Genomic DNA, 27,964 nt, shown 5'->3' on the forward strand with positions numbered 1-27,964 from the left:
AACGTCATTTTAAATGAATGGTCTTAAAAGCTGTGTTTGGCTACATTCTTCTATACATGTATTCCAGTGAAATTAAATGTCAGGATTAAAATATTTCAACATTGTTTTTATTGAGTGAACTCGTAAAGGACTGACAATGTAAAGATTGCAAATAAAAGTTAACATATATTTATAATATACATTTAAAATAGTCATGAAGACTGTTTAATGCCATCTAAACATTAATATTAATATTCAAGGTGGTATTGTGTTTATTACTCTGTTTAAAACTTTGGTTTGCACTTCCTGTTTATCATCACAAACAGCTTTATCTGTCCCTCATTGGACGGCTTGATAATTATTTTGGACGGTTAAAATATTGCATTAAAAATGTCCTGATGCAATGGGTGACTCCTGAACTCTTTCCATAGAGAACTCCTTTGGTAACAGAACAGGAAGAAGCTGTTCCATCTGTCCTCAAAGTCCCAGCAACTTCTCAACCTGCTCGCTTAGTTTGTACTTCTGAACCTGAAAAAGAGGGGTGAATCAAAACAAAGTGTTTGAGGGGAAGGCGTTTATGGCGGTTTTAGGCTATAGCCTAGAAACGGCTACATCTTGATATAGTCAATAACCTATTAGTCCTTGACATCTGCCCTACTTAACATGAGGGATGGCAAAGTGATACGATATTATCGCACAGCTGAATTTATGACGCCCGAATTAGTCAACCTCCAGCAAGATATGATGGAAGTCCTTCCTACTCCTGTTGTGATTAAGCCCTCTTCTGAGAAGATAAGCGTATACTGAGTATATGTTAACTTGAGTCTCTGTTTATTTATAACTTATTTACTGAACAGTACGGTTGTTTTTAAACTCGTTTAAATGATGTAGAGTTTTCAGACTGCCTACTTCAGAGGGGCGTCTCATTAATCATTCGGACAGTTACGTAAGTAAGAGTTAAGTGTTAAATGGTAGCGGCCATGACCTTATGTGTTGCACATGAACTGCAAGGACGGCTAACTCCAGGTTGAAATCAATTTACAAAAGGAACACCAACCAGGGAGCTATACTTCACTGCATCTATTGAGCAATCTGTACCTAAGGGGAAAATCAGAACAATGCTGTGTCTTATAAAAATGGTCCTGAAGGAACTTACCTTTCCACTCACGGTGAGCGGGTAGCGGTCTACAAAGATCACGTATCTTGGGATCTTGAAATGGGCGATCTGACAGCACCAGATAAGAAATATGACAATATTTTAGCTATGACTTCAGAAGGTTCTTTGCCCGATCATGTAGGACCATCTGAACCAGAAGTTTCAATTATCTTACCTGGCCCTTGCAGAACGCTGTGATTTCTTCTGCGGTGCATTCCTGCCCTTCGTTGAGCATGATGCAGGCGCAGACCTCCTCTCCCATCCGCTGGTCCTTAATACCAACCACCTGGGGTATAGTTGGAGAATACATATGAACAACCTTTCACCGTCTCCGCTGCGAACACAGAGATAAAAGTCCCTTTCACCCTTTGCTAGCGCCTTTCTAACCAGTAGCCACTTAAAGCACTTTACAATTAATGCCTTACATTCAACCATTCACACACATGGGTGTCTAGCTCAGGGACACCTTGACACTCAGCTAGGAGGAGCCAGTGATCGAACTAGCAACCATCAGGTTGCCAGTCAAACCCCTGACCCACTGCTGCCCTATAAGCATTCTACCCAGTGGGAGCTCCCTGGACCCGACTGGCTGATGGGCAGCACTACCTGGGCGTCCATGACTTTGGGATGCGTGTGGAGGAACTGCTCGATCTCTGCTGGATAGATGTTCTCTCCGCCGCGTATGATCATGTCCTTAATTCTGCCCTCAATACGGCAGTAGCTGTAGCCGTCCAGGCTGGCAATATCCCTGCACAATATCCAAACACACACACACACACACACACACACACACACACACACACACACACACACACACAAACGAACAAACAAACACTTTAGAGAAGGGATCTTAATTTCTTTACTTTTCAATTTTGTGGTGTGAGATCAATGGTTTCATTCAGGCTCATGAAAACATGGTTAACCTGAAATGATGAGACGGACGGACCACCTGTCGGCACTCACCCGGTCTTGTACCAGCCGTCCGGGGAGATGCACTCCCTGGTTTTGTCCTCGTCGTTCCAGTAGCCCAGCATCACACAGTGACCCCGGATCATCAGCTCCCCGGTCTTCCCCAGCGGAACGATCGCCCCAGTGGAAGGGTTCACGACCTTCGCCTGCAGCAGCGAACCAAATGAAAGTTACACAAGTGTTTCATTAAATTGGTCACTTGAATTTCCTACTTGTATCGACTTAGTTTTACCCCAGTTTGCTATATAATATATTCATCTTAAATCTGAATGAATTTATTAACCTGAATTTATTGCAAATTAGATAAATTTCCTTATTAAGTAAGAGTTGGCCCAAACTTACAAAATGTATAAATATGATTACAGGAACCAGGGCGTTATCACAGAAATCCAGATCTCAAGAAGATACATATGCACCAACAACTAACTATGTGTGTATATATATAAATAAATAAATAACTTTCTTCTTGAGTAAAATCATTAGAAAAAAACAGCATCTGAATGTTTATGATCTGCCTCCAGAACTAGTTGGTCCTGACTCCTCCCCCATGACCCCCCAGGGGGTTAGTTTTTGTTTTGCTTAGCTTTTGGATTCGGCCAAGTGTAAGTCCTTGTTGGGTACGTAGCAGAGTGGGATGCTTGCCTGGTTTTATTAATAGAAAAAAAAAGGTGGTCCAAGTGGTCTAACGTTTCCAACATCATCGTCATGTATTTCACTGTGTTTTGATGCTGGAGACCCTAACCCACTACGGCGCTCATACCTCTACATGGTCCATGATGTATCCCACCGTCTCCACCTTCCTCTCCTCGTTGTCGAGGGGGTCCCCACAGAAAGTTACAGGGCTGTTCTCCGTCGTACCGTAGCCCAGCTGAAAATGATGAGCGATGTGGTAGATTGATCATTGTTTTAACATCACGAGCATTGGAGTGTAAGAGCAGGATTTAAGGTTGTTCTTTACAAGAGACTGCACATACAGCAAAAACAACTTTCATTCTATGTCTTTCATTACCAGACATTTTTGAAACTTCCAACATTCAGTCAGGCAGCCATGTTTGTTTGCCCTGAGTTCCTCCAATGGGAGCCCAGCTTGATCCTATCACACCACGTGACCCCTGACCCCTACTCTGGCCTCCATACTGGTCTCTGCATTCCCCACCAGTCTCTAGGGAACTAACACACTCCTGCTATTTATAGTGGATCAGCCTACGATACACTGTCTCAGAGGTTTTCTCTTGAGGGTAACCGTACTACTAGAAGATGTAGCTGTATGATGGTCTTGGGGTCGCGTGGTTTTAACATGAGGTCAGTGTTTGGATATTTGGAGCCTGTCACTAGGTTGGATGCTAACTGTGTATTACATCAGCAAGATAAACTTGAGGATTTAATGGTTCGCCATGGATCCATTAATACAAAATAATAATAATAAAATAATGAAAATCATTTAACACAGCTGCTGAATAAACTGGGCTATTTGACTCACTGTAATCTGTTTGATGCCCATCTTTGAAATGACTTCCCTCACAACCTCAGGTGGACAAGGGGCGCCAGCCATGATGCCTGCAACGCAACACAAGAAAAGAAACATTGAGTCGATGAACTCTGATCTGAAGATCAATACATTTAAAATCAGCCTACATTTATAGTTCTCTGATTCACGGACGTGAAGATATGCTAAAACAGGTCAACAAGCTATGAAAGATTAAGATTGGGGCGGCAGTAGTTTAGGAGATAGAGCGGGTCGGCTGGTAACCTGAAGGTTGCTGGTTCGATCCCCGGCTCCTCCTAGCTGGGTGTGTCAAGGTGTCCTTGAGCAAGGCACCAAACCCTAACTGCTCCTGACGAGCTGGCTGTCGCCTCGCATGGCTGACTCCGCCGCCGTCGGTGTGTGAATGTGTGCTTGGATGGTGAATGTGAGGCAATATTGTATAGAGCTTTGAGTGGCCAATAGGTTAGAAAAGCACTATATAAATGCAGGCCATTTACATTTTTAATTTACAATATGGAAACATCCTACAAAGGAGAAAAACATCCCCCCCCCCCCCCCCCACCGAAGGTGTTCTGCTAGGAAAACTTATCATTTGATAGTCTTTTTGGACTGCTTCTTCAATAAGCATCAGCGCATGGTGAATCCCTCCCTACCAAACCGTTTCAAACCTTTGCGCCCTGTGCTAGGGCCAACATTAGCTCACCCTTTTGGGAGGTTGTAATATTCATGCTCTTTATCCTATGTTCCTCATTTCTGATAGTCTGGAATGTTTGGGGCCCCATTATGATACAAATACAAGACACAGATAAATCTACGATTTTTAATGTAACTTTTACCTCACCTGCCTCCACTGAGGATAAGTCGTACTTTGCGGGCGTGTAGTGGGAAAGCATGTCCACATACATGGTTGGCGTGCCATAGATGAAGGTGCACCTATAGGGGTGAAGACAAACGCCATCATATAAACATATGTTAACATGAGGGTGGTAAGCAATAGTTCCATAATGAATGTTGTGCGGAGAATGCTGACACAGCCCTGCTTCGAGAGTTCCCTTGTATAATCTGAGTTCCTTTCTTCTTTTATCTGACAATACGCCAGTGGAAGAGTTTCACTACCGTTGTTAAGAATACCTTGGGTGGTTTGTGTGGTTTTTCACTTTGGGCAATGGTTATCCAGATCCTCTTTGAGGCTAACCCGTGATCCAGCAGTGCTCTGTGTTATAGCAGAACTTCTTGTTCTTAATTCTACCAAAAGAAAACTCAACTGCACAAGGGGATGAAGCTTTCAGAAGGGGATTTAAGTGTATTTTATTTACAGTGGTCAGTCTACATGGTAAGGATTTGCCACCTTATCTAGTCTCTCCAAACTCCTACCACAGTCTCTCCAAACTCCTCCCACAGTCTCTCCAAACTCCTCCCACAGTCTCTCGAAACTCCTCCCACAGTCTCTCCAAACTCCTACCACAGTCTCTCCAAACTCCTACCACAGAGTCTTTTCAAACTCCTACCACAGAGTCTCTCCAAACTCCTCCCACAGAGTTTCTCCAAACTTCAAAACTCCATTCACGCTGGTAATAATAATCATAACCTACTTTTCACTCTCAGCAGCAGCCAGGTTAGCCCGTCCGTCGTAGCCAGCAGTAGGAAAGACCAGGGAAGTGCCGTGCACCGCCATAGACATCCCCCCGCCCACCGAGCCGAAGCAGTGGTACATGGGCACGGGCAGACATATCCGAACCTTGGGCTAGGACCGCAAAGCAGAAGGACCCTTTAGTTATTCAGGCTCTATCCAAAGCCACTGACAGCAGGTAGTGGTTGGTCATCGGGATCTGAACACAGTAACGTAATGCTCCGGGTCTGACCTAATCCTGCCCCAATTCCAATAATCATTTAATTATGATATCTATATTATCATTATTAAGAATTCCATGCAGGGAGTTTTGTTTGTAGTGAACTCACCTTCCAGGTGTATCCCATGCGAACGCCAAAGATGCAGACGTTGTTGATGATGTTGTGGTGGGACAATGTGGCTCCCTTGGGCATCCCAGTGGTACCCTGGAGACACACACATTAGGTTTCAACACAGATCCAATCCCACCACTCACTAGACAGTTCAGACATTAAGTTAACACTCTTGAGTGTGGATAATATATTTTACGGTTGAAATGAAATTCAACAAGCAAGACATTGACAACAACAAAGGGTTTATGTAAAATGGAGATCTTAAAGTAGATATTGTATATTATGACATATACAGTATTTGTCAAAACCTGTGATCGGAAGTGTGCTGTGAAGACCAGTTGTGACAATTACAGGATTGGGCCCCAGGTCAATCTGTGACTTTGTCTATGTCCAGATGTAAATCAGCCATGATCTTAGTTCAACTCCCCCCCTCTCGCGGTGTGCACACGCCACGGGCAGTTGGCTGAAGATGGTGGCTGCATTTTAAGCAGTGTGATAACTTCTGACTGCAGAAAAACATTTCAATAAGCCACGAGGGTAAGCATAATGGTTGTTTTTTTTCTACTTGTTGTATGAATGTATGTAGAACGCGACACAGATGTGGCTTTTCCCCACTGGGCCAGCCCATTGCAATCAGTAGGTGGAAGCAAGAAAGAAATCCACTGTTTGATCGAAAACTAACCCCTGTGCTCATGACCAGGACATTGAACCGTCAGGGATTCTCCCTGCCTGCCTCTCAGCCTGAGGGCATTAGGAGCGGCGGGTCAACACAGAATCAAAGCTTATGGATTTGTTTGTTTGTGGGAACTATTGGAGGGAAATTCCTGTCCAGGGGAAATTGCATCCGCTTACTTGTGTTGGACAAAACAAATAAAAAGCTATTGGAGTTGCTAAACACTGGTTTGGAATTTAATGGATGTTAATGGATCACCAACCAAGAAGCCATTGGCTTCTTCAAAAAATGTAACCTAGGTGCACATTGTTTCTATTAATCAGTCACAAACCGTGACTCTTAAACCTTGGCCCTCTGACCCCCCTTCCCCTTCAAGAAAAAAGCAGACCACCAGCTTAGTTTACTGTGTCCTCTCTCTATAGTTCTGCAGAAGTTACCCAGGACAATTCGAGCTCTCTGAAACATGAATACACTAGTCCAGCCTGAGCAATGCAACGAGCAAAGAGCATAGAGAGAGTGAGAGTTATCACGAAAATTAAAAACAGCTATCTTAACTGATTGATTGCACTTTAATAATCTTTGCAGAATGCAAATCCTCCTGACAAATAATTTAACCATCACACAAGCTGTGTGTGCAATCAGTAAAGTATATAGACAAATAGACAATGGCCCAAGGTGCAAAACGAAAAATCAAACCAATTTAGAGGGAAGATATGATTGGTCAATTTTACTGTCATTTGAAATTAGTCTCATTGAATTACTATTACTCGACCTCTGTGAAATCATAGTAGGCCCACCAATCAGAACTGCATATCATTTTCCTTCCCAAAAACTGCTGAGTCAGCAGCATTCTGATTGGCTGACGAAGGGTATTTTTGAAGGGTTTATTTCTTCAGTTAGTTAGTTACACAGATATTTTACTAATATGACCGCTGTGAAACAAATGGCTCCACGTTAAAGACGATGGCCGCTGCTCAACGCCTGAAGGGGCGCCGTGGTTACCGAGGTGAACTGGATGTTGATTGGGTCGTCGAAGCAGAGCTTCTTCTGCATGTCCTGGAGCAGCCGGGAGTGCTCGCTGCCGGCCGCCTGCCTCACGTCGTCCACGTGGAACATCCCGGGGTTGCGGCTGTCCGTGACGATCAGCGACCTCAGGTGAGGGAGCCTGGGGGCGGAGGGGAGGTGTGGTCAGCAGGGCGTGCTGGTAGCTCCGTCCAAGTGGGATCAGAGGGGTCATGTAGCTTGTCATGTATTTACAATAGAGAAAACATGATCGGGGTTTGGCCCTGATACAGAATGCATGGCCATAATAGGTGTGGAATGTAACATATTTGTCGATTTTTAGGTTTTGAACAAAAACAACAAAAAGGGAAATCTGAAAGTCTGGCTCCGTACTTTGCGCTCTTAAGGTCTCCTGGGGTGCAGGAGTCGATCTCTGGGCAGATCTTCCTCAGCATTTCAACGTATTGCTGAGTCCTAAAGGCTGTTGGACAGACCACGGCATTGCATTCCACCTATCCAGAGAGAAGCAGAGCACACCAACGTTTCATTTACGCTCAATTTCCTTATTTGTTTTTATTATCTCTATTTTTACACTTGTTATAGACACTCAAAAATGAGGACTGACTTTTCGCAACGTATACTCCACCTCGGAAACCTGATAAGCCGGGTTCACTGACACCTGGAGAGCGAGAACAAACAACGTCCGACTGGACTTGAACCGTGCCACACATAACGAATATTTCTGCCAAATCAAGACATGGTTTAAAACAAATTGTACGTTTCTGGGGCTTTGTGATGAGTTTGTGGTTCATACACAGGTACGTCCTGCCTGTTATGAGACTGTGTGTGTTCACCAGTATTATTCCGGCCTTGGCTGTGGCAAACTGATACAGGAGCCACTCGTAGATGTTGGGCCCCCACATGCCCAAGCGATCCCCCCTCTGCAGTCCCAGGGCCAGCAGGCCTGCAGCGGTCTGGTCCACCTGGTACAGAACACATTCCATATGTTAGACAGGTCCCGTATGGGAACACACACACACACACACACACACACACACACACACACACACACACACACACACACACACACACACACACACACACACACACACACACACACACACACACACACTTTCCTTGGGACTTCCTGCATGGGAAGAAGAACCTTGTTTTAACTTTTAACTTCAAGCATTCCGGTGTTCACGAGCAACTGTTGTTCACAGCTGTACAAACCTGCCGTGAAGGAGTGGTTAAAGTTCACAACATTGGCCATGATGTGACACGCACACATTGCCGAACAGTACTTTGCACTACAGTAAACGCAGCAAAGCCTAAGAACCTAATTACTCCTGATTTTGATGATTATTTATAAATAATTACGTTTTTAAGTGGGGATGAGCCAAGTGTCAAGTTTCACACACACACACACACACACACACACACACACACGCACCACATTTCTTTTTCCTATCTAGATCTTAAAACATGACGCATTCCCATAATACCTGAGCACGCTTCTCTCAATGATAAGCCACACTGGTTCCTTTCAACAATGATGAACTTTCAACATGATCCGGCTCGGAGATTGAATGTAAACTTTTCTTTATCTGGGTCAGTGACAGGGCTGGGTCTTACAGGCAGCATACGGAAAGTTCACTTTCTACGTAAACTAGTTCAAAGTTCAGTTCACAAATTTTAAAATGAACTAGTTCAGTTAAACGTTCATAATTCAAAATTTTGAACTAAGTTCAGAGTTCCAAAAAATGTTCTTTTTTTCAATATGTTGCTGTGAGCTATTTGTTTTTTTCTGGTATTTTGAACATTGAGCCCCCTTTGTGGTTTGTCCAGGATGAAATAGAGTGGTTGAATCAAGTATCGTAGCGAAATACAGTTTCTTTCGTGTTTTATTGCACATTTAGTGCAAAATATGAACGAGTTCATGAACTATTGTTCAATGAACGTGTTCAGGCACAACACTGCTCACAGGCATGAGGCATGTCCCTTTGTCGTTTAAACCTACAGTAACCTGTTGAGGTCGTTGGCCCGGTACAGCTGGTTACTGGAGAGGGGTTTTGTTTTGGTTTGTAGCTGGTGATCTGTTGTGGGGTCTACTCGAACCGATGGAGATAATGTGAAACTCACTCTGACCCCGATCACTGACGAGAACACAGTCAGTGATCACTGACAAGAAAGCCAAAGCCTCTCCTGTTGCAATCAGTGGTCTTTTACCAGGAATTAGCTGTCAGCAGGGTATCAGATTAAAGCAGGGAGTCCTCAACAGAACATGCCTGGGATAAAATATTTCACACCTTTCACACTTTTCCAATGCTTTGTGAGCAATTCATGTGCAGTTAAATCAATAACCTCTCAAAATGTAAAGGTTAGTTAAAGCATAACTGGGTAAACACTGTAATCGAAGGTAAACACTATACATTATCATCAAATAATGGACCATAGGCAAATTTACACAGAAAGTGAGTGGAAATCACGTGGTTATGTAACTGCCATTCATGTGGTTTGTAAGAACTCAGCAAGTTGATTCCATGTGTGCTGAGAAGATACACCAAAAACTAAAAGATCATCAATACTTTCACTAGGTTTAATACCTCAAATCCCTGTTCAACAAATGCAACTTAATAATTATAGTTACATATGAACAATTAATACATCTATAAAGGTTCTGTCAGCAAAAGCTGGAACTTCTACATTCTTTATGGTTGGAGTGATATTTCTGCAGAGGTGTTTTTGCCAGATGACCTTTCCCCTAGTTTAGAAGCGGAGCTATGGGGGCGGCCTCGTGCCCCCCCAGTTAGCCACGTCTTTCTCGCTCATACACCACGGTGGATCAATTCCAGCCTGTGGCCGTAACCCACATGCCATGCCCTCTCTCTCAACCCTCTTTCTTCTCTGTACTCTCGTGCCCATGAAGGCCAAAAATATCTACAGTATCTGTAAAAAGTAGTAAAACAAAAAAAGAATAAGAGTATTTTAAAAATGTAACTACAGGCTATGGTCGTTACAAACCGGTATAACGCTATCTCTACTAATCCCCACCAAGAACACACATAAAAGCTACGGTGGTTAAAAAACTGGTACCGTTATCTCTACTAATCCCCATTAAACACACATACAGGTTACAAACCGGTCTAACATTACCTATACTTATCCCCATGAAGAACACTCATACAGTATTTAGACACTGTTGAATAGCTTCCACTTGCACCATACATGGAAAGCCATGTTATTGTCTGTCCTAAGAATCAAGCTTTGCCTCAAACTTCGAACTGATTCAAGGACACAAAACGAATTTTTACACATTGACCAGGTGTCTCATTCCACTGCCACATGGAATAGAGGGCATAATTCCTATTACCCTTGGACTCATCTTGTCTGTTATCTGTTATGTGATTTAATTGATGGGAATCATGCAGAGGGTGAGGCTGAGGGTGAGGGGACAGTCTCACATCATGCAGGAACTCGGCGAAGGTCTTCCGGATCCCCTCCTCCAGAAAGATCAGGGCCTCGCGGTCCGGGCTGCGCTCCACCGACTGCAGCAGGGCCTCGCCGATGGTGCTGTGGCGCAGGGACCGGCTGGAGGTGCCGTGGGCGTAGCTGGTGGTGAGGGTGGGGACGCTAGGTCGGCTCTCCACGCAGATGCCACTGAGTGGGGCGGAGATGTGTAGGGGATAACAGCAGGTGGATGACTCCTCACCCAGCGCCAGATTTCTCCCTACCAGTGGTCAGGTAGCGCAGCAGACCCATTGCACTGGAGCGCAGCCTATGCATATTTAAAACTAGGCAGAGGCCAACTGAGTGAACAGTCATTATTTCATTAAACTCAGTTGACCTATGATTTTCCTGCAGACGTATTTATCTTTGTAATCTACATCTGCATTCTGGCTAACTTTACAAAGGTGATAACATTTCATCATCTCTATATCTTATCTATCTAGACCAGATGCAACAGACATATCACGATGACCCAGAATGAATTCTTTCTTAGGAGTGTTGTGTCTGCAGAGGGGTGGGAGGGGTGGGTGTGCGTGGGGTCAGGTCAGGAGAATTATTCCGTCACGTGCTGCAGCACGTTACAAGTGCCAGTGTTTCAAAACTCCTTCGGTACCATACAGAAGCAGTTTTTGTCCCTTGCAGAACCAAACGGTGCATAGTTAAGTTGAGAGTGGAATCAGGCAGTTGTCTGATTTCATGAGATTATGTTTGGTCTCGCAATGGCCCACTCCAGTAAAGAGAGATTGAGTCTCAACCGACTGACTTGCCAGCTTGCAAGTGTAGAGTTTACCGTTTTTTTTAAGTTACAGTGATGACAAGTTAAAAGTACACGTTACATCAGATATCATTTCGGTATCAGATGTGCAATGTGCATTCCAATCACAGAGCACCCCCACCACCAGTTATTATTCATCACAAATAGGCAGCAGTTCATCTGAGTTTAGGAAGTTCCTCATCACAACTGGAGAAAATATTCGAACAAAACTAATGGATATGTCTCGTAACATACAGACTACTATCGAAAACCATCACATAGAGCCTATGTGTTCTGCAACATTGTCTGGTCTACGGTGCATTCGTTTCATAGTAACAACTGTTTCTCTTCTGATGACTAATTCATTTATGCTACACATCATTTACCTAGTTGATGTCTAAATGCAACTCACCAACTTCTTTGAACGAGTGAACCTGGCTGTCTCAGGGGTCTGCAGACCCGTTCTGCCCTAGAAAAGAAACGATTCTGCAGCTGCAATCCGACTCTAGGAAACATTTTTTTCAACGTTGCAAATTTCCCCTGCAAAACGTAAACAAAGAAAAATATCCCGAGCACGCTGCGAATTCTGCCGAACTATTTCCAGAACCAGGTTGTTCGTCTTATGCTTTAAGAAGAAGAGTCAAGTAATACGTTTCTCATGAACAACCCGAAGAAGGTGTACGCGCTCGTTTTAAAGCATCACCTCTATGGAACGCCCAGACTGCTTTAAATGGTCTGCATTGGTCGTTTCCTTCTGCCCCGACGGCACTTATCCGAAGTCTATCTTGTAGAATGACTCACTGTGTAACTTTTGCACTTGCTGAACTATACCAGTGAAACTTTGCAGAAACAGGTTGAAAGTTGACAACCTATAATTTGTCATTGGTTTGCAAAAATTTGTCCAACAATATTTTTTTTGTTGACTGGCTTTACGAATTCCTAAGTATACTTGTATGTCCACTAGAGGGCAATGTTCCACACAGCAAATACAAAATAATACAATAATGTATTTTTCATTCTCTCATAAAATAAAAAAAACTGATCAAAGTCAATGGATAGGATCATTTTATTAAAACATGCCAAGAAAGGAACTTTATAAATTAAGAAACATGAACAATAAAATACACATTTGCAGCATTGCACTTGGATAAGGTTGATTTACATAAAAAAAAATAAGAAGTGTGCTTGCATCAAAGTGCTCTACTTGCATGTAATATACAGAACTGAATAACAATTTAATAAGATCCCATGAAAGTTGCCACTTGAGAAATAAAATACTGAATGGTTTGTACGTGTGAATGATCAATATGACCAATATTATCCACCCACTGTATATAGTTATAGTATGAATGGCCAATTACAACTCAAACTGACAATTATTTCCCTCTCCACGTATAAATAGTTGGATAAATAACAGGAGCACTGTGCTCTAGCCATTAAAAGGTCCAGGCTAAAGCTTTACATCCCAGCGTCAGACGTTTTGGGGCTAATAATTGATGGACAAACTGCCTGTAAGCCAGCAGTTCATGTGGTACAGAATCCATAGTCTGTACTTTTCTTTTTTTAACAATCTATCAAAGCGTTTCTTTACTGAAGAAAGCAATCGGGTGAGAAGAAGCCAGGTCTATTTAGAAGACGATAACAACGGTAGCCTTTTTATTTCACAAATAATTCCAAGACTCCCTATCGAATTGCATATTGCTCTCCTTGGACAATGTGGTGCAAAAAAAAAAAACATCAGACGAAAAACCAACCGTGAGAGGTCAATCCTCAGCCTCTGAATCAGTGTTCTAGCAGAGCTGGGCGGCCCAGTAAACAGCGATAGTAGAGCACACATACAGTATATATACACACACACACACACACACACACACACACACACACACACACACCGACGGGGAGCAGTGGTCCAGCAGGCACCGGACAGCGTGTGAGGGGCCACGGCAAAGAGACACAGAGACGGTGTGCCGGGGGGAGGGGGGCACCAGGAGGCAGGGCTCCACAGTGCCTTACACATGCCCAGCGCTATACAGGGGGACAGGACGCTGGCACACCTCCACAAGCTGGGGGGGGGGGGGCACCTCAGACATGGGTGGAGTTTCATCCTAGTGGAAGGGGTAACATGTACATAAGGATAACGGGTTGGTGTTGTGGACGATGGTGGATGGTTTATTTTTGGTGGAGGTGTTAGGTGATGTGTGGAGGGTGGCGTGTGTTTGGGGTTGAGTGGTGGTGGAGGGTGGAGGGTTCTCCTGTCAGACGGCGAGAGGGACCAGGCCCGTCGGGGAGGCGGCCGGAGGAGAGGTGATGGCCGTCATGACGCCGGGCTCCACTCCGTTCACTGGCCTGCTGCGGAACACACACACACACACACACACACACACACACACACACACACACACACACACACACACACACACACACACACACACACACACACACACACACACACACACACACACACACGATGAGTATAGAACAGTGCTCTCCAACCCTCACCGCAGTGGATAATATGAAGTACCAGACGAATATAGAATAGTTCTCTCCAGCCCCATTTGTGTAATGGTCCAACATTAAACCCAGTCTTTATCTTACGCTATTTAAATCACCATGAGCGGAGTATTAGCATGAAAGTGGGGAGATATAAGAGTGACGAAAACACACCAGGAATCAGACAGTGAGGTGATTGGTTAAGTCATGCACTGCGGACCAATAGCAGCCCGCCATGACTCGCATGCTGGATGAAACGTTACGGTTCACAGTCATCGTTGCTCCCGAGGCACACTGCCACTGGCCACTGTCCGTTTCCCGCTTCCCAACTCAAGGTCCAAGGCTGGCCTGACAGCCAGCAGCCCAGTAGTTATCCAGCCCTTTCACCCACTAACCTGTCACCAGCTCTCTCTGCTCTTTATACAGACCACCTATTATCTGCTGGATAAGTAAATTCAGCTCGTAGGACATTGTTCTACGAGCTAAATACAAATCTGAACTCGATGACAGACAAATAAATATATAAATAACCTACCCTATCCAAGCCATGGTGGTCCACTCAGAGTTCATGTTCAAGTTTAGTAAAGTTTCAATAGCACAGCTTATTTTAAGTGCTTCCCAGCTGGTCTAAGCAGTGCAAGTTAACCAACTCCACACAAAGCTCTCCTCATGTTATGCTAAAACAATCAAGTAGCGTTTAACGCTTCAGAGATAAACCAGTGTGACAAAAATGATGGCTGGCTGAAGGCTGTGGATTCCAGCCGTTAGAATCACAGCAGAACTAAATCGATCGGCAGCAGAGGCCCTCTGACACAAGGCTGTGTCAAGTCATGGTCGTGATTGAGAAGGAAAATAACACAAGATTACCCCTACAGACGGCGACCAGAAACCATGAGAGCGGTTAGTACACCATCACCCACCACCACGGGTGTAAGCAGCCAAGGCTACATCAGAAAAGAGCTTGGTTAGCTAGCGAAGGCATGCACATGCCCCAACCGGGGAAGGGCAAGGGGGGGGGGGGGGGTGGTTGCCATTACCAGGGATCAATGCAGGGAATATGACACGCTCTCTCCTGTGGAGGGGGGAAACAAAACCTTATCGACATCACAAAAATAAAACAAACGATGACTTGGCAACATGCTTGAAGACGCAATCTTACATAAATGTGATGAACAAAAATAGGGCACTTTGACAAGTTACGTGATATCACTGGGCATAAACACCTACAACTACGACAGGAAGTGGTAGTGAGGGGGTGGGAGTTGAGCATTCAAAACTCACGCCTTGTCGTAGTAGGACGTGTGCAGCGTCTTGGGGTAGGGGGCCGTGTTTCCGTTGAGGATGTTGCCGTTCTCGATGGCATACGCCTTCCTCGCCCGCTGGTCTTTGGCAAAATTCCGGCACGCGGCGAGCTTAGACTCCAGCGCCTGTGGACAGCCGGACAGTCAGACAGACGGACACTGACTAAGGGTCGTATTTCCCCTCACGGGTAGAAGATGTATAATATTGAAGACCGCCATGCCGTCGTTCACTTCAACAGCGAATCTAGCCTGTGTTCGAGAGCGGGCTAAATGGGCATTGAAATGGACACCGTGAGTCATCGAAGACGGACTAGATGAACAGTCCTCCATGAGGGAGGGGGGGGGGGGGGGGACTGTTGAAGTAGTCCTGGGGAGACGGTCAGCTCCTCACCCCAACTTTGCGCAGCAGGTCCCCGACGATGTTGAGGGCCGATAGCCTTGCTGATGGGGTCAGTGGCGAGTTGCTGCCGCAGCCGTTAGACAGCCCTGGGGTAGTGAGAGAGAGAGACAAACCATTAAACCCAAGACAGCACTGGGGTAGTGAGACAGAAACAAACCAATAAACACATCACAGCACTGGGGTAGTGAGACAGAAACAAACCAATAAACACATCACAGCACTGGGGTAGTGAGACAGAAACAAACCATTAAACACAAGACAGCACTAGTTTAGCGACAAAGAGAGACAAAGAGACAAATTTCGTCTAAACCAGATTTTTTTATCTTTCCGGTCGCATCGTCACTAATGACAGGATGGGAACCCATTCGGCTGGGAGCCAGACACACTGCACTATCCTGATTATTTTGTTCAACTTTGAACACATCACCGTGTCATTCTTAAGTGTCCTGAGGAAACATTGAAAGGCGCTTTCAAATCCAATCTATTGATGTTATTATCGTGGTGCTATTAGAATAAGAGACTTCAGACTTGAGGGGATTTATTCCTAAGAGACACAACAGCTTGTTGGCTACCAGTGGGGCTGGCGAAGGCGTTGTCCAGACCCAGGCTCAGCGGGGTGGCGGGCAGGGAGACGGAGGCCGGCCCGGCCGGGTCCATCTTGACGCTGTCCTGAGTGGGCGAGCTGGGGACAGACATCCTGGTCCCGTCCGTCTGCCTCTCTCGCACCGACAGTTCCTGACGCAAGTCTGTTGGCGCACACACAAAAGATATGTCACAGGAGGACAGGAGGCACCCAAGAGTGTTTGTAACAAAATTGGTTGTTTGGTTTCAACTGCTAGGGCTACACCGATATATAGTTAGGACGTTGACTAGACGCTTTAGTCCAAAGTGACTTACAACCATTCATACATAGATGGTGGTGTCAACCACACACGGCGACAGCCAGCTTGTCGAGAGCAGTTCGGGTTAGGTGTCACCTCGAACGCAACAGTGTCGAGGTGTGGGGATCAAACTAGCAACCTTCTGATCAAAAGGTCAACCCGCTCTACCTCCTGAGCTACTGCCGGCCCATGTTCATATACCTGCTAAAACCTGCTCATGTCGGATAAGCTGATGATAATTAAAAGCGAGTGCCAGGACGCGGCCTGAGGAGACGTAGGGTGGGTCGCTCACCTCTGGCCTCGTCCTTTAGTCTCTGCACAGAGACCAGCAGGGACTCCTTCTCGTCCAGCTCACTCTCCAGGAAGGCGTTCCTCTCTATTGCCTGGTTCAGACGGCCCTCGAAGTCCTCCAGAGACACGATGGTGGCCCTTGGGGGGGGGGGGGAATGTATCAAAGCTTCATTTATTGTATGCGTTTCCTTATCTTGGACCCCATGAAGACTAGCTGGTTGCCAAGGCGATCGTTACCTAATAAACAGTTTTACTAAAAAAGTTCTCCTCTTCTCTTAAGAACATCTGCAGATAAACAGAGAATGACTAGAACATAATAAGACACACTCTGTTCAGAGGAACATTTCTGCATCTTCAACCTAGATGGATTGATGGCCCTCGCCTTTAGTTGCAGCGGTATTGATCAGTCAGTCAGCCTGGGTCACTTTGAAAACATGACCAAGGACCACAGGCAGGTCGGTGTGACCTCGTATCAGATGGCATGTACTGCATGCATTGGATACTCCCGAACAATTAGACAGAACCTGTGCACACACACACACACACACACACACACACACACACACACACACACACACACACACACACACACACACACACACACACACACACACACACACACACACACACACACACACACACACACACACCTCTTGGCTCGTTCCAGGTCATCGTTGGCCTGCTCTAGCTCCCGGACGTATTTGTGCAGTTGGTCCTTGACGCTGCGGGTCTGGCCCAGGTCATCCTCCAGAACCGACATCTGCTTGTAATTCTGGGAGTACTGCGTCTCCAGCTTCTCCTGGAGAGGAAACATCAAGCGGTCATTAGGGTTTCATCGAGGAGATAAGGATGCATACATGTTCATTTGGAGGGCAAAACATATTCAAACTGTAATGATCACATTTTGGCGTATTTTGGGCAGACTATAGTCATAATCTCACATAAACATATATACATAGACGCCGCATTGGCCTTTGGCTAGCACGGCAAGATAGCCGCCATATGTGAAAAGTCAAGACTGGCCTGTGAACAAATACAAGTAACCGGGTATGCTGTGTTTTTTCGGGATAAAAAGCACTGTTAATGTTGACATTTCTCAATAGATTTCAATCAGTCTTTCATGGTTTATGATCTAGGTGGAGAACAATAATGTTTTGTCACCTTTGTTTTGTTGATATGAATCTCGATAGTTTGACTATGATCGTTGCCAGATGCTTTAACTCTCAGAAGTCCGGCCTGGGAAAAAGATCCCTCACTCATGTGCCGCTTGGGGCTTTACAAACAGTCACACAATCCAAACCACATCTCAGGGAATAACCTTTCACAGGGAACACTGAACAATTGATTTTGGTTGTATTTGGCCATTATAACATTATGCTGAGTTCTTACAAGTTGGCCACCAAAGGCAGACTATTAATAGTCAACATTGGCGATAACACTAGCCAGCTATGAAAGCTGAGACTTTATAAGAAAACTTATTCACTAAATTGCCCATAATCTAGATTTTCATCTCTGATTGTCTTGTTCTCCAAACCATTTTTTATGACCAGCGGGTTTTACACTAGTTATGGCTGAGCGACTGACATTATGAATCTGACTGTAGTTGACTAAGCTTACACTTTTCTCATACTTTGAGGTTTCCCAAAGAGAGGAGTTGAGGAGGCAGGGGGAAGTAGCAGTAGGAAGGGAAGGGGTTTCTGCCAGAGAGTACTCCAAAGTGCTCTGCAGTGAGCACTTTGGACTTTGTCAGGACAGGCAGGACTCGCAGGATAAACCAACTGTCCCATCTCCAAAGAGTAGGTGTTTCACTAGGGTATAAGGAATATAAAGCTAGTACATTTCCCTGAAAATGTTACCTTTTCTTTCTTAATATTTAGGATTTAGAATATAAATAATGCATTTTGTATTACACTGTGCGATAGTTAACCCTGCTGAAGTTGTTTTTAAGTATTCTTTAGCCAGTGGTCACCAGGACAACACAAGCCTCAAGGAAGGCTGAAGACTACTAGCTATGCACCAAACAGCGGTGTCTGTGAGTGATGTGATCAAAACATTTCCATCCTTCCTTCTACTAGGACCAGTCTTAAGCATTGCCTGCCTCTCTCACTGGTCCAAAGGCCAGACTCAGTGACGCCTTGGCTAGGGTGTAGTAGAGTCAGGAGTGCAAGGTGAGGAGAGCGAAGGACCGAGAGGGCAGGGCCAAGGTCATGGTGCATGGTCTTCTCAAAAGGTATTCAGGGGAAGAATGTAGAGCTGATATCGAGGCCTAGATTTCTATGCTTACACTTCCTATCTACGTTTGACTTGCTGGTTATTATTTCAATGGCACCTCCTTATTAGTCTGTGCTGACAGAATTTCAAATCATCCGATAGGCTGGTCAAAAAAGCAGGGTCATGAGCTCACAAAAGACCGAAGGGAGTTTGCCCTTACTCTCCCTGCATGTTCCATAAGCGCATCACTATCTGAGAGACTCTCCATCTGCACCTCCCATAACCAGATACATTGGATACACATCCAAGATATTCTTCATGTTACTTTATTGCTCTGGTTCAAAAACATTACGTAACTTATTTTGGTGTTGTGTGGATGCTTGGCCTCAACTTGGAGATGTTGTACATGTTGATAAAAAAACACAAGAGGAAGACCCAGCTAAGCATGGCTATCAAATAACATCAATCCGAACATAGACGTGGGGGATGGAATGAGACGGATGTTGCCACTGAGGTGACAATAGATGGGAATGCCCTCAATGTTAGCATGTGCAGCCTACCCCTCTTGCCATCCAGTGACTGGTGAGAGGGTGTTTGTGAAGATGGACTCTTGCCACATGTTGAAGCTGGCCAGGAATATGTTAGAGGCAAACCTACGTTGTTCATGTGAATGATGAACAGGCAAAAGGTGGACTGCATGCTGACAACAAGGTCATAGATGACCATGTGTCTATTAACTCCCAGAATATGAGGGTGCCCCTGGCGGCGATGACACTGAGAGAGCAGCTCTGCACACAGTGGGGTTCTGTTCACCCTCTAACACTGTCAAGCAACGGCTGAATTCATTAAGGTAATAATAATAATAATAATAATAATATGTAAACATTGTTTTCTTATCAAAGTTTACTGGGCATGCTGCCAAAAGTCAATCCTTTATACTTTAGAAATAAAGTGAATGATTAATGGGAAGAGGAAAAATGATATTGTTTATGGTGATGATAAAAATGCTTTCAGTTGATGCAAAACATTTTTTTTCAATATATTTTTGACAGGCTCTTTGACATAATGAACAGCATTTCTTACAGGCTCTGTCAATGGAAATGAGAGTTCTTGTTGAGAGGCAGGGAAAACTTGATATGTTAACAGGGATGAAAGATGGCACATCCCTTCAGATCATACAAACAGAAGCTTCACAATTTTAAAGTTCCTCTTTGATCCCAGAGTTCTTTTAAAATGATGCAGCTTCGGTTCATTTGATAAGTTCATGGCATAAGTTCCCATGATCTTTTTGCTGCTTTGTTTCCATTGGAATTCTTCTATGCTGAGCATTTCTCAGTTCATACAGTTATGATCATGGCCTGACCTACCAACCGCTTTGGTGGCCAGATGGACAACGCCCTTGTGTACATATCAGGGTTTGTCGTTCAGCAGATATATAGCCTTCTCATCAACATTCAAAGGAACGAGAGACAAAACCTTTTTTGCACTCCACTGAGATCATAAATCCTTGGCCATATAAAAACAAAATCGGTTTAGAAATGTAACTCAAACATTGCAAACCATTGCTACACTCCACCTAGGTGACTTTTATTGGGCCTCTCCAAACCCAAGAATGAAGGGTGGTGCTGTTAAAAGCCGGTTTATTGTACGGTTTGCCGATAATGATATATGCAGCAAATGCTCCAGTGGGTGTGGTGCTGGCTTGTTTAAAGGGGACATATCATACAACCAGGTGTGAGTGTGATTAGCCATTACAAGCCATTTTCAAAATGTGCAGCATTGTGACATCACAGGTGGGCGTGTCCATCTAGATGTGTGACGGATAGATGGACACGCCAACCTGTGATGTCACAATGCTGCACATTTTCAAACCTGCTTGTAATGGCTAATCACACTCACACCTGGTGGTATGATATGTCCCCTTTAACCTGTCCACATTGATAATTTAATGCGCAACAGGTGTGCAGGCCCTCCCAGCCCCAACGTCCAATCAGACTCGGCCAGGTGAGGCTACCTAAACCAGCCATCATCCACACACACTCCACCGTAACGTTTCAGAGCTTTTCATCCAGAAGAACCCCAGCTCCCTTTTTACTCATGTTTGTATACAGGCCAGTCTAGGCCTCTCCATCATGGCGGGGCCGTCGACGAATCGGAGCAGAAGCAGTCAATACGGCGTCTGTGTCAATGCTATGTGCCAAGATGCTTCACCTCTCCGGCAGCCACTCAACATTCCCCTCAAGTCAATTTCATGGAAGTAAATAAGCGCCCATGCAGCCATCTCATGGAAGATTAGCTGGGATGTATCATGCCCCTCCTCACAAGGAACGGACCCTAATGCCTCGACTGCATCTAACCCAGATTTCAGATCATCCATATTTCAAAGGGGCCAGACATTTCTTTAAGCCCCCTTTAACCATCCTCAGGAAAGGGGGGGGAGGAATGGGGAAGTACAATATGACCCATTTATTTTCTTGGAGCAACGAGACAATCGGCTCCATGGATTCTGCTGCGCTCAGCCTGATCTCTCTCTCTCTCTCTCTCTCTCTCTCTCTCTCTCTCTCTCTCTCTCTCTCTCTCTCTCTCTCTCTCTCTCTCTCTCTCTCTCTCTCTCTCTCTCTCTCTCTCTCTCTCTCTCTCTCTCTCTCTCTCTCTCTCTCTCTCTCTCTCTCTCTCTCTCTCTCTCTCTCTCTCTCTCTCTCTCTCTCTCTCTATATATATATATGCTCCTCTGTTATCGAATCTGAATCAAAGCAGACCGGTCCCAGACAGCTCCTGTTCGCCCCCACCCTAACCCAAATTCCACGCCATCAGCCTGCCATTTCCTCTACTAATGACAATGGAAGGTGGAGTTTCATGATGACGGGTTTTTCCCCTCATTACCGCGGGACATGTTTCCCCTACTGCCTGGAAGCGTAATAAGCACACCAGACACAGATACCTGCTCCTCCCTCGCTCTAGCTAGGGCGCACGGGGGAATATTCACACCAGGGAGTCTCGATGCATAATAAAGGAGGGACCCATCTAGCCGGTTCAGAATGCAATACCCTTGCAGCTACAGGGGGGTCTAACATTTACCTCTGCAGCCTCGGGCCGATCAGATTTCCATTTAGATTACAAATGAATCCCAGAGTAGCAGGCATCCCAAATCTGTCAAGGCTGCTTTACAGCATTATAAACGTCCAACACAGACTTCTGACTCTCAGGATCATCGTTTTGGTACTGCAGCGTTGTACCGTGTTCATTCAGTTATTAACTCAGCGACCTGTCGCCTGCTTTTGTGGAGCCTGGGTGTGCGGACAGGGTATTTCTATCTGGTTCTTCCTCCCCCACCACCCCAGACACCCCACACAATGTCTCCTTCTACTAGGCGTCTGGATGTATGGGGGTCTGTGGTGTAACTGTCGCCATCTCAAATAGAAAGCCATAGAAATGATGGAGGGCTTATGGAGGAGCAGCAGATGTTAGAGATATTGCTCTATTGCTCCCTCCCGTGCTCAAGGACATGGGAAGATAGACGACAGTTTCAATATAAAACCCCCAACACAGCCTATAAAATATTAAATTCAACGGTATAGATGAAGACGAGGAGATGTGCTCCGTGTTGATACAGCGTGGGGCACATTTATTCACTGGGTTATGAACATAAGCCCTCTGTTAGGGTTATGAATACAAACACACCCAGGGGAACTATTATTCCTCAAAGGAAAAGCCTGTGCACCTGAATGAGTATTCAGGTCCTAATGCCAATGTTTCAGAAATAATAACAAACATAACATACCATAGATATGTGTGGCTTAATGCTATTCTCACATTTTCTCCAAATATGAATACCTTTGCAAGAATGTAAATGGACACCTTGGGGCTGGTAGGGCAGTTTCAGCTTGCATTTCGATTTCTAAAAAGCATTAATTAATTTACAATCAAGTACAAAGTGCCTGGGATATCTGCCACCGACAAAGTGAGACCTCTTCCTCCCAGTTTGAACCTGTGAGCCCTCCCCTGCCCGGCGGGTTACCTTCAGGGACTCCAGGTCGTTCTTGAAGCGCTGGTTCTCAGAGAGGAGGTCTCTGAGGCGGTGCTCTGCCTGCTGCAGCTGGGCCTCCAGCTCAGCCTCCAGCTCCCTGCTGCCCTCCTGGAACTCCAGCAGCTCCTCCTGGGCCTCCTGGAAGCTATGGGACAGCAAGGGTCCGGGTTACCTCCAGAGAGGACCGTCAGGGCCCTCTAGGCCCTCAGAGAGCCTCATTTGATTAGCCCTTAATCACCGGTATAGTCTCAAAGGGCTTTACAGGCCATATTTTTATATTCTACTTTTTTTTTTATTTTATGAATTCATTATTTTACAATGAACATGTAAAATGTTTTTGAGGAAATCAACCCTTCAAAGCGACCTTTTCTAAGTTGTCTTGGAACGTGTAGGGTTAAATGAAAGGAGACCCTTTGTCAGCCTATCTGATTGATGCTGACTCTGCAGTTGTTGGGAAGGAAAATGCTATGCAGCTCTGTCATTGGTGGGCCTGCTATAATTTTACAGAGGTCGAGTAATAGTATTCATGAGAATAATTTCAAATGACAGTAAAATTGACCAATCATATCTTCCCCCTAAATGGTCAAGCTTTGTTATCGCTAACTAAAGTTTTGTCACATGAATCCAATAAACTGGATATAGCTTTTGGGGCGGGATTTTGTTGCCATTCACTTCCCGATGGCAGCCGCAACGCAAAAGCATTAGTGTTGGGATTGTTTGAGTTGTCTGCTGTCATGCGAGTCGCACCCCGGGCCGTTGTCTATTACTTCACTGATTGCACACACAGCTTGTGTGATGATGTGGCTATTTGTCAGGAGGATTTGCTTTCTGCTTAAAGATATGTTTTTATTTTTGGTGTGGATTACCCTCACTCTCTGGCTCTTTGCTCGTTGCAATGCTCAGGCTAGACTAGCGCATTAATGTTTGAGAGCTGGAATTGTTATAGGTAACTTTTCCAGGACTATAGAGAGAGAGGACACAGTAAGCTAGGCTGGTGGTTAGCTTTTTTCAAGACAGTACATTTTTACTTATTTATAACATGAAACTGTAAAGTAGTGCAACATGCTAGGTCTTTTACTAAATCTTGACCGAAAGAGCAATGATAACGACAAAGAAACTCGAAACTGGTCCTAACAAAGGACCAGTTTCGAGCTCTCCCCGGAAACCGCTGAGTGAACAAAAGCCCCCCTCTTCTGTAACTAAATGAGATGTTTTACATGGATGTGATGGAGAAATACTCTCTGTATGGGTTTTAATCCTGAACAGAAAGCAGAGTGGTGTCATGAGTGTTAGGTCCTCCTCAGTGTCAAGTCATTCCTGGCAGTGCTGGAACAATGAGTCAGCTACGCACGACCGGTTAGGCAGAATAGAGTCACAATCTCCCCATGATGTAATCATCATCATCCATTAAAGCAGCCTCTTCCCCTCAAGTGTTTATGCAGACGGTAGTAGTGACCCTCTTCCTTCCCATGGAGAGTTTGGAATGTCGTTCAAGCAGGTCAGAGAGCCCCTTATTTGCGGAACTGAGATACTGTCCATTGCATGGGGCACCAAGTGAAGTTCCTAGAACTGCACTTTCAAAACAACATTGTGAGCGGTCAGCTGTAATGAGGAGTAGGAGTTGTTATGCAAGTGGCACGTGCGCACACACATTCACACACATAAACACATTCCCCCGACACTAAAAATAGCAATGGCTCACTGCAATGACCATGTGATCTTGGAGGCGGGAGTGGAATGGGGGAATATTATTGGGTCATGAAGGCTATACTGGGTTACTACAAAACCTAGACACCAGAGCATAAGTCCAAGCGTTCATGCTGGGTGTGTTGTTGACCCCACTGTGTTTTAATCCCCTCGTGGCCCAGTCTGTGGCATTATGTGTGATGAGCTGAGAGAATGGGCCGCCGCAGATCATTTCATTGAGTGTAAGACCAGGAGAGTCCAAGCTGTTCAGCAACACATGGACCCAGCGTGACATAAGCCCATTCATAGATGGGTGTCTTTTGTTTTCATATAGCACATGAAACAGGATCTGAACTTGAATAGAAAAAAAAAATTTGAAATAAAAAGAAAGTACATAGAAAATGAATCTAAGAAAACAACCTGGTTGAATTGCTGAAGGTTATTTAAGCAAGACGTGGGACGGGTCAAAGTGGTTCTCCTTTTACTGTTCTTTCACTGAGAGAAGCTGAGAGTTGTACTGACGCTACACAGAGACGCCTTCCGGACCAGAGGCTATGCCCGGGAGAGATGCATCTTTCACAGTGACAGTGAGAGGTCTGTTTCCGTCTGTTGCCAATGATGACGTCATTTAATTATAGCTAAAACAGCTGAAGGTAACACAGAACATTTATGACACACACACACACACACACACACACACACACACACACACACACACACACACACACACACACACACACACACACACACTAACATTAACATTAATACAACATCAACACAAGTTAGATTTTACAGGAGCGACTGACCTTTGCTTGTACTTAAGGGAAAGACTCTTCCAGAAGTCGATTTCCTCATCTTTCGAGGAGAATTTGGGTATCATGTCCGTTTCCATGGCAAATCAATCTGAGAGAGAGGCAGAGAGAAGGACAGAGGATGAATTGATTGACAAAAATATAAACAGAACAAGAAGTGCTGTTTCTCAAGGACATGCCATTGATGTGACACACTGCTGTGACAACCTTAGATTCTAAATACGTCAATCAATGGGATTGCAAGTTTCATCATCAACATCCTAACGAAGCATAGGGGGAGATTTCCTATAGCTGTGCCTCTTGCTGTTACAAGGCAACTATGTTAAGTTTTGACTAGAATACATCTCTCACTTGACCTTTAAATAAATACCAGGCTTGTGTAGTGTGTGTGATGACTGTACTCTATCTAGGATAGAATACGGTCTTTACAATTTCTGGCAGAATCACATAAGCAGGTGTAGAACCTCAACTGATTTATGACAAATAGGTTACTGAACGTGAAGTCAAACTCTGAATATTATCATCTCTGGTGTGAGGTCTGCATTCTTACACAGTGATATGCAGGTGTCTATAAAAGGCATTTTTTCACAGAAAGTTCTGATGCGACAGCAATTGCTTCCCCAATCATGCTATAAAACCATACAAGCTCTATCACGCAATGACTGGTTTAATTTTTTAAGGCCAATGGAGGTAGGGCAACATAGTGTTCAAACTAGCCAGAAGCCATAAATATATTTACCACAATAATGAACATGTCTAGTTATCACAGCACCGTAAAGAATACTGCTAATGTAATGCAATTAAGATAAACAATGGATAAACAGGAACGTAGACAGAAGGAAGGCTGTGGCCTTGATTTCCATTCATCACAGGGTTTTGTAATTATAGTGACGAGGCTGGGGGAAAACCTTTAACACAGACACACACGCCAGCTATTAGTAGAAAGCCAGTGAAACCAGAATGATGAACAAGGCACCTAAAGATAGCTGTTGTCGGCTGCTTATTTATATGAGAGGAAAGGGTAGCTACACATGTCTTTGGGGGCATCATAAATCAAAATTGATGCTTTCAATTGAAGTTCAAGTGGTCTTAGTGATGACATCAGTTTTTACAGTGAAAGGGAGGCGGGTCATGTTCTTGTCTGTATAGCTCGAAACGTACTAGAGAATAAATGCTCGCAACATCAAACTAAATGTGATGGTAGATGAGTTTGGGTTTTCAAGAACAGCAACGACTACAATCCGACCCTTAATACACATTTTATGTGGCTAAAAACCATCGTAAAACGGATTCCTAATAACAGTCATGACTCAGAATCAGAAGAAGCTGTGTTGAGACTGTTGCCAGGACGATACTTAACGTGAAATACTCACCTTCATACCTATTACACACGAAGGAACCCTGTTTGTTGGTCCGCCTGGAATTAAAACCATCCCAGAGACTGGCAGGTGTTGCTAACCACCGACCAGCTAGCTGGTCAGCCAGCTCATCACATCGTCGGGCCCGTTTAAAGGTCTGAGGACAAACGGGGGATGGTTCCCCCGACCTGAACACGGTTGGATTAGTATCATCCCCAGATAAAGGACTAGCACCTACCTAAACATGTCAGCTTCAACTTCAGTCCTGCTCAGTCCATGGTGTCTCTGTCGGCTCTGAGATGTGTTGACAGATACCAGCAGCTAGCCGTGTTGCCTGGCCGCTCCGCTATCTGAGGTGGGCTGTTCAGGCGGCTCAGCTGCTCTCCCGGGACGATGATGCGCAGCCTTCGTCACTAAAAGCAGAACGTGGAAGAGGGTGTGTTCTCGTTTTTATAACACATCCGCGCTGCTTGAAGGCGTCAATGTTGCTCGTTTTCTGCGCACAAGCACAGGGTTGCGCATGAACCGGTTTATTCATATTTAACCGTTCACTGTTTAACTGGTTGGTCCTACCTCTGCAATGTGGCGTCCTCTGGTGGCCGTCAAGAGTAACAACGCTGGTTTCAGTCGTATTATATCAGAGCAAGGGATGGGTTCACGTTTCCAGTTTCTTTACTTAATGACATACACGTTGTTTGAAGTCAAATGTGTGAGGCGTGTCTTTTTTATTTATTTAAAGAAACGTTGATTTTACGTTGTAACGGACACCGTTGACTGCCTTTTTGCGGGGCTGGTTGCCTAGTTACTAATCGACTGACTCAAACACTGTCAGCCATGACTTCCAAACCGCTACGAAGCGATAAAAGTCCTTTAAAAGCCTGGAACTCGTCCCTTCCAGACAGACTTTCACTCTTTGAAGAATATTACAGGACAATGAGAAAGGTTTGTGGCGGTGGCCCTTGGTATTTTATGGGCAGAATTCATTGATATTATCATTTGCGTTTTAGAAAGACAAT

General features: G+C 44.8%; 2 protein-coding genes across 4 annotated transcripts; both read right to left on the bottom strand.

Moving 5' to 3' along the window:
- Positions 1–115: 115 nt before the first annotated feature.
- On the bottom strand, positions 116–12,186 carry acsf2 (acyl-CoA synthetase family member 2). The gene is made up of 16 exons (XM_079757174.1): positions 11,904–12,186; positions 10,692–10,887; positions 8,082–8,210; positions 7,853–7,906; positions 7,621–7,739; positions 7,228–7,390; positions 5,550–5,645; positions 5,183–5,334; positions 4,432–4,523; positions 3,585–3,661; positions 2,865–2,972; positions 2,099–2,250; positions 1,742–1,883; positions 1,311–1,421; positions 1,136–1,204; positions 116–507 (listed from the first exon to the last, which is right to left on the bottom strand). Exons 1-16 carry the CDS (start codon positions 12,005–12,007, stop codon positions 457–459), a joined length of 1,815 nt encoding a protein of 604 aa, XP_079613300.1. The 5' UTR covers positions 12,008–12,186; the 3' UTR covers positions 116–456.
- Positions 12,187–12,539: 353 nt separating this feature from the next.
- ndel1a (nudE neurodevelopment protein 1-like 1a) lies at positions 12,540–27,352 on the bottom strand. 3 transcript variants are annotated; one of them, XM_079757054.1, is made up of 10 exons: positions 27,187–27,352; positions 25,585–25,681; positions 23,084–23,237; positions 17,505–17,653; positions 16,856–16,992; positions 16,255–16,428; positions 15,674–15,768; positions 15,263–15,408; positions 15,019–15,053; positions 12,540–13,837 (listed from the first exon to the last, which is right to left on the bottom strand). In XM_079757054.1, the coding sequence occupies exons 2-10, from the start codon at positions 25,668–25,670 to the stop codon at positions 13,830–13,832; spliced, it is 984 nt and encodes a 327-aa protein (XP_079613180.1). In that variant the 5' UTR covers positions 25,671–25,681; positions 27,187–27,352; the 3' UTR covers positions 12,540–13,829. The 3 variants fall into 3 exon arrangements, with proteins under 3 accessions (XP_079613180.1, XP_079613179.1, XP_079613178.1); XM_079757053.1 differs by having other exon boundaries at positions 12,540–13,840; XM_079757052.1 differs by lacking the exon at positions 15,019–15,053 and having other exon boundaries at positions 12,540–13,840.
- Between the last annotated feature and the right edge of the window lie 612 nt (positions 27,353–27,964).

The sequence above is a fragment of the Pollachius pollachius genome (genome assembly GCF_949987615.1).
Source record: "Pollachius pollachius genome assembly, chromosome: 19".
Lineage (NCBI taxonomy): Eukaryota > Metazoa > Chordata > Actinopteri > Gadiformes > Gadidae > Pollachius > Pollachius pollachius.

Coding starts and splice junctions, on each gene's coding strand:
- acsf2 (XM_079757174.1), bottom strand. CDS start 12,007: ATGTTTCCTAGAGTCGGATTGCAGCTGCAGAATCGTTTCTTTTCTAGG. Junction 8,211..10,691: donor TCGCCGAGTTCCTGCATGAT/GTGAGACTGTCC, acceptor GTTCTGTACCAG/GTGGACCAGACCGCTGCAGG. Junction 4,524..5,182: donor GCTGCTGCTGAGAGTGAAAA/GTAGGTTATGAT, acceptor TCACCCCTATAG/GTGCACCTTCATCTATGGCA.
- ndel1a (XM_079757052.1), bottom strand. CDS start 25,670: ATGGAAACGGACATGATACCCAAATTCTCCTCGAAAGATGAGGAAATC. Junction 23,238..25,584: donor TCCCTTAAGTACAAGCAAAG/GTCAGTCGCTCC, acceptor GCTGTCCCATAG/CTTCCAGGAGGCCCAGGAGG. Junction 17,654..23,083: donor ACGACCTGGAGTCCCTGAAG/GTAACCCGCCGG, acceptor TTTCCTCTCCAG/GAGAAGCTGGAGACGCAGTA.